This window comes from Talpa europaea (assembly GCF_964194135.1).
Source record: "Talpa europaea genome assembly, chromosome: 15".
NCBI classification, from domain to species: Eukaryota; Metazoa; Chordata; class Mammalia; order Eulipotyphla; family Talpidae; genus Talpa; species Talpa europaea.
In genome coordinates, this window is record NC_140083.1 from 51,309,587 (window position 1) to 51,316,777 (window position 7,191).

Below are 7,191 nucleotides of genomic sequence, written 5' to 3' on the forward strand. Positions count from 1 at the left end.
AACTAGGTTGGCAGAGCTATTTTGTTATTGCAATTATCAGGGCAGCTATCATTTTTTATCAATAATCAGAGAAAAGTAGTCACATTTCAGTGACTTGGTGTCATCGGTTGAAGGTGTAAAAACAATACCCCATACAGTTCATATACTAGGTGATCACACAACCACAACTTCATAAAAGATGAAGGCCCAGGGCAAGGAATCCAGAGTCTCTGGTGTGTTCCTGGCTAGCTTACTTGGAGGAGCATAAGATCTTCATATTAGGATTGTGGATTTTACCTCTATATTAGATGGACAATTTTTCAGTAGCTGTGGAACATGGAAGCAGGGCGGGGGCCTAGGGGGAGGCCTATAGAGTGTAGGAGGTTATGGAATGCATCTTGGCATCTGAAGCATTCTCATGAACTCTTTGTAGAGGAAGGTATGACAATAATGAAAATGGGGTTCTGGCCATGATCCCACTTGAAACAGATCCACTAATTCCATGACCCATCAGCACAATCATCTCCCCAAACATTGAACTTTGAGGTGGTAGCTCCTCCATTTTACTTTCTCAACATATAGTACAAGTCAAAAAGTGGAAAAAGTAAAGTGAAAGCACTGAAACCGGCCCTCCCCATTTGCCTCAGCCAAAATAACTAAAAAACAATATTGTGTAGAAGTATGGTAGAGATTAAATTCGCTCTTAAAGACCCAAAAGCTGCAGGTACAACTATCCCTATCATATTACTGTTTCATTCACTAGTCTGGTATCTACCAAACCAGGCAGGTCTTGGAGGATGATGCTGGAATACCACATGTGTGTGATAAACTCATTTACCCTCTATAATAACCCATGAAGTAATTAGTAGTAACACCCTTATTTTTGTAACTACTGAGATATCGCTAACGTGCCCCCAAACCTGGCAGGGTGGCACATTAGGCTATACCTTTAACTACTTTTTACATTAAAGAAAATGCAGTTCAAGATACTGGTGTAAATGCAGCTCAGGAGATTGAACCAGTTTACAATGTAGAATACACCTGAACTCCAGTTTTCTTGAGGAGATACTCAAGGGATTCAAGGAGATCTAAGAGTGGGATATTAAATGGTACTTATAATGCTGACACAAATATTAGCAAATATGTTCTAGTCAGATTAGAATGCAACAATAGAAGCTGAGAGTGTAACAAGATCAGAAGACAGAAACTTAAATAAAAAAGGAGAAGGAACTGACTCAGGAAACATACTTTGCAAATTAAGGAGAAAGACAAAAAATGGCTCATGGAAAGTATAGGAAAAAAAGTTCAAGATGAAAAAACATTCTCTCACAAACTTCTTAGTGTAAACAAATGTGGATATGAACTACAATGGGTTGGAAGTTCTGAAACAGAGGGAATGGTTTCCATAAAACCAACCTCATTTCTTAGCTGGCCACACTAACCATCTTTCTGTTTCTTAAAAGCCAATGGCTTCAGAACCTTTCCTTGCTCAAGCTCTAAATTTGAACCATGTCACCTCAAAAAAACCTGAAGGACACCAACCTAAATTGAAATGCCCCATCTCTGCATCTGGCTTGAGGGGTCTTTTGATTTGTAAAAAGACTGTAGAAATATGACAAAAATAAAGATAGAAATTGTCACAATAGACTTTTATATTTTATAGTACATCTGTTTAATTAAATTATGATTGTTGATACAATATCAGCTCAGTAATTTTATTCAGATAATTAAAAACGAGGGTCTAACCATGGATTAAAGCTGGTTCAATCCCAACTTTACAATTTTTTATCAAGAGTGAAAATAGAATACTATTAAAAAATATCTAAAAAGATAGCATGTCATAGTGCTGAGAAGTTGGTAAGGCTTACATCTTAATCTGATGCAAAATTTGTAGTGGCACTGAAAGAGTTCCTCAGGCACACAGCAGGCACACTCTGGCACTAGGAATCTGGGAGGGAATGGTTATGGGTGCCACTTCTTGTCTTCAGCTGTGACTGTGCGATGTCAGCAAGTGCACTTTGTATCTTTTCCAGAAGTATGTCCCCTCGATAAACTACATCCTCCAAACATGCAGCAGCTTCGTGGTTTTCTTCTTCTAGCTTGTACAAGCTAGCAGCCTTTATAAGACACAGATTTAAAAATCTTTTGAGAAATGTCAAACTTGGAGATTTGTAAGAGTTGAACAGAAACTGTAGTAGAAATCTTTGTTTTTAAGGCTAGATGACTATGCAACCATTGTTGATAGTGATAGATTTTTCAGTCAGATTTTGCAGAAATTCTAAAATTTGATAACCTTTAAGAGTTTTTCCCTATGTGAAATAGTTGCAAGAATTAATTTTCCTTCATCTTTGGATGTTTACATGTGACTCACTTCCAAAGTGCTTTTTGGATACCACTACTCTACTCCACATATAGAATGCCACTCTCCTCTTGTTTCCTGCTAGGAAAAGAGCCAAACTGAGGAGAATAATTTGTTATAACTTGAAATTAGACAACTCTCTCTCTCTCTACACAGATAGATGGTAGATAATAATCAATACAGTCTTCAACACACAACAGTATTTCACAATTAATACAACTTCCATTTTAAAATTTAATCTTAAAGTAACTTTATTATAACAAAAGGCATCACATCTGCCTCTTTTATTATTACTTTTAAAAATTTATCCACTTTAATTCAAAGTTCTCTGCTGGCAAAGTTCTCAGAGGAAAGAGTTAATTACCTGTAAAGCAGCTGTAGATTCTTCACTGGGTAAGGAATCTATCAAAACATCAATGTCTTTTGCTGTTCGTGCAATCAAGGCTGCAAAGAGCTGGGCATACTCTAAAGAAAGATATTACTAATTTAGGGCATCTGAGAATCTCAAGTTTTTAGAAACAGAAATTAAATTTTAAATTAATGAAACCAGAAAACTTTAAAGTTCTTTCTGTACTAGATGTCTAATAATTAAAGTATAATTTTAACACATCAATCCTATTACATGTTTGAGAAGTAGCCATCATATATCTCAAATTGGGAATTACACGTTTACCATTTCATTTACTAAGACAATATGGTGGACACTTGAATAAAGGAATGTGCAAATAGGATGTCTTTCTTATTAAGGCGTTTCAACTAAATTCATACAGAATCCCTTCTAAAGGAATGCCAATGTTATTTGACATAAATTTGACAGAATTATGAAGTGTCATATAAATCAACTTTAAGAAATTAATTTATTACAAACAAAACTTGTAGTAATAGCACAAAGTAATAGGGGTCAAAATAAGACAAACCAAGAAAACTGATTTACCTTCTGTAGGATTAGCTGGTTGATCTTTGTTAATTGCTGTCTGAATATTATTGAAAGAGGCAGGAGGACCACACTGCTGCAACACTCCAATAGCATTACAAAACTGATCTGCAAGCTTGAGGCCAAAAAAATGTATCAGAGTAAGAAAGGATTTAAGAATTTTAATGGCAAAAATCCAGTAAGTTTCTATAATAATATCTCTGAATAAGAGAATAAACAGAAAAGATTAATTTGGGATAAAATATGTAATTCATTATTAATGATTTAATGTTTTAACAATATAAAAGAAACCCAATAGGTTTGGTATCAGTCCAGTGAAACAATTTAAAATAAATACAAAATTATCTTTTTATTCCCAAGAATGATAAGAGAATATATGCTAGTATTTGCTGAAAGCACAAGTAAGTGGGGGGTGGAGGGCAATACAGGGAAGAGCATTTTTAGTGGTAATATATATCTAAGCATGACTCCAGGTTAAAAAAGGTGTGATTCTTGTAAAAAATACATGTTCCTTTTTTGAGAACAGAGTAGTTACAAGTAGAAAGAAACACTGGGTAAAAACTGAGACTACAGTGTTTAGAAATGGTTGAAGTTGCAGACTCCTGGTGCTCCCAATGCAATGCGGAAGCAGCTGAGAACACTGAGCAGATCAACTCCTCACCATCTCCAGTCTTGAACACACCCATTCTCCCCACCAACTTCTCTAGACAGTCCTGAGGTCTCTAAACCCAATTCCTTCTTTATCAGCGAATACATTTCTCTACCATTATTTGAATGACAGAACTCAAAGTCAACGGTTTCCTTTAACATCTAATTGTACTGAGAATCTTCTAACTAACCAGACTAACTTTAGACTCTCCTTTCATCTTCAAATCCTGTTAATCCTACACATCTTTCCCTTTTCCTCCCATTGTGACTGCAGTTGTCTTAGTTCAACCAATTACCTCACATTACAACAGTTACTAGAAGCTCCTCATGGTTTTCTAGTTCACTATATTATCTTACCCTGCTTAAAAAATATGAGCTCACCCTGACATGGTCTTCAAGATAAATTTCTAACTTTTCAGGCTGTTTCAAAGCTTTCTATAATCTAAGTCAACTCTACTTGTTTTTCTATTATGTCTTTCCATATATCTGACCAGTGATAAATTTCTGACTATACCTTTTTGTTCATTTTGCTACTTGTGATGGAGCAATAGCTAGCTGCACAAATATGTATTCTAATTCTGGTTCTAGCAATTTAAGGGTTTTTTTTTTCCTTTCTCATTTTTTTAAAATTTAATTTTTTTATTTATACAAGCACTGGATATAGTCAGAAAGAATTCACCAGAGCCAGAGTGGGGAACAGAACAGGCAGACTGACGAAATACACTGCTGAGGGGAGCAACAGGTGCGGCAGGAGAGGTCTGTCACACCATGTGGGACCCTTGCGACAGCGGGGATCCAACTTTGCAGCTCAGCGCTCAACCGCTGTGCCACCAGGGGAGGCCCCTTTTAATTTTTTAAAAAAGATTTATTTATGCATACAAAAACTGGGGTACAGGCCAGAGGTGTATGTGTGGGGGGTGAGAGGATTCACCAGAGACTGAGTGGGGAGCAGAATAGGTAGATTGACTAAAATACACTGCTGAAGGGAGTAGTGGGCGATTCAGGAGAGTCTGCTGCACCATGCGGTTGGCTCCCTGGCCCGGGATTGAACTCATGCTGCAGCGGCTGCGGTCAGCTTCATAGGTTGCGTCTTAACCCCTTGCACCACCAGGGAGGCCCTCTTTTCTCATTTTTAACTTGGGAACATTCTCACATTACAGCATTGTTAAGGAATAGAGAACATTTTTTAAAAATACGCAACAGAGTGGCTACGTGCTGTCCAAAAGCCCTCAAGATCCATTTATTTAACAAACATTTATTGAAAACCTACTCTAAGACAACTATTGTATGTAAGCCTTAGAGAGAAATAAAGAACAAGACATAGTTTCTGCCTTTATGGCGTTGTCAATGTTATATTAATAATTTCAAAAATAGTTACAATTCAGATAAAGGCTAAAAAGGTTCCTTTTAGATCACTCCACATTCCAATTTACTTCCGCACCAGTTCATTATAACTCCCTAACCACATACTGCTTCTGCAATCTTTAAATGTCTCTTGGGCATATGACACCTTTCTGGTACTCCTTATGGAGTACATCTCTTCTGTAAACATGACAGTATTTATGCACACAGCAGCCACTCTTACTAGTTAACCTATAGATTTCTCCTCCAAATCAATTATCAAAATGCCTAACTTAAGGCATGCTGTTATGTATGTTAAAGCTACACATATTCGTTTTGTCCTTACTATCCTGGCTACAAGATATGTGTGACTATGCAGCATTTCCCTTAACGAACATTTCTTTCCAGCAGCATATAATAATAAATTTGATTTTTCAAACCCCCAAAGATTATTTCCCTGAGGGAGCTGGCTGTCCACCCAGGCAAGTCACCATTGGGTAAAATTTATCTTGGTGAATTCATCAACATTGAGGGGCTGGCCCTCTCAGGCTGAAAGCCTCATTTTATGCACATGCCGAAATCAGTTTCTTACAAGTAGATTCACTCTCTTCAAGAACACCCAGACTGATTAATAAGTAGGTATGCCAACCGATTAGCCTCTAAAAGGGGGGGGAGGGATGAAAACAACTGGCAAGGGATCAGGTGCTTACATTTTCCTCATTTTCTGTAGCATCTTAACTAGGGCATCAAATTATAAGTAGAATGACAATGAAACTCTAACTACCAACGAAAACTAACTCTTAATAGTAACAAGTATAAGAACCCTTTGGTTGACATATTCTTCCACTTAGCCATCATTGGAAAAATAAATCTATAGGATTAAAGAAAGAGAAGCTCCTTAGAGGACCTGAACCTTCACAGAGAGTGGTCTCTTGGGGAGACATTAAAGACCCACGAGGATGAGAAGATTCACGATCATAACTGATTTATGAGGCGTGGCCAAGAGGCGGAAAGAGATTCTGCAGGAAACCAAGTAGGCTGAAACAATACTTCTCACATCTAAGGACAGGAATCCCATCACCAAGAGGGGAGAGTCACCTCCTGGATGTAAACTCACTGGGGGTGGGGACGTTCCCCTTTTCCCCTTCTCCAACAGAAGAGGGCCCGCAAGCACCACGGACACCATCGCCCCCGCGCAGAGAGGGCACAGGCCCGCGACGCCCAGGGGTGCAAATGGGGAGACCCCGCTTCTCAGGCTGCAGGCCGCGCTCCTCGGCACTTTCCGCCACATCCGGGTTCAGTCCGCTCCCCACTCCCGGGTTCTGTCTCTCAGCCCCCTTTCCGCCCTGTTTTGCCTCAGAGAAAAGGAAGACAGAGTCTGGCGAGAGAAACCGCTCACCGAGTTCACCGCATCCTGCAGCTGCGTGAGCCGATCCGCCATGTTCCTTCAACAAGGGGAGGGACGCCGGGGCAGCTGCTTGTGCGCGATTGGGCAGCGCTGGTGCACATCCCAGCCAATCCTAGGGCCATTTTCCTGGAAGGGGTGGAGCCAGGCGGAGCTCCCGCCCCTCGAGAAGGGGGTGGGCGGGCCTTTCCGAAGCGTCCTTTTGGACTAGCTCCACCTTGGGAACTGTCTCGGGAACCACTTGTTTTGGGGGCTAACGGTAGTGCTTTGAGGTTTTCAGGTGTTAAAGTCTATATAGAGACTGTTGGATTCTGCGGTATTTAAAATCATGCCCCTCCACTTGTATTCGTTTTTATTTTTTTAAAGATTGATTTATTTATGCATACAAGAACTGGGGTACAGGCCAGAGATGCGGGGGTAGGGGAGAGAGAGGATTCACCAGAGACAGAGCGGGGAGCAGAACAGGCCGACTGACCGAAATACACTGCTGAGGGGAGCAGCGAGGGAGACAGGAGAGGTCTGCTG

General features: G+C 39.7%; 1 protein-coding gene across 2 annotated transcripts; it reads right to left on the reverse strand.

The window, feature by feature from the left end:
• Positions 1 to 1,919: 1,919 nt before the first annotated feature.
• On the reverse strand, positions 1,920 to 6,702 carry MED21 (mediator complex subunit 21; the record flags this gene model as incomplete). Of its 2 annotated transcripts, XM_084254574.1 has the most annotated exons (4): positions 1,920 to 2,096; positions 2,703 to 2,803; positions 3,273 to 3,387; positions 6,661 to 6,702. In XM_084254574.1, 4 exons carry the CDS (start codon positions 6,700 to 6,702, stop codon positions 1,920 to 1,922), a joined length of 435 nt encoding a protein of 144 aa, XP_084110700.1. The 2 variants fall into 2 exon arrangements, with proteins under 2 accessions (XP_084110700.1, XP_084110701.1); XM_084254575.1 differs by lacking the exon at positions 1,920 to 2,096 and having other exon boundaries at positions 2,752 to 2,801.
• Between the last annotated feature and the right edge of the window lie 489 nt (positions 6,703 to 7,191).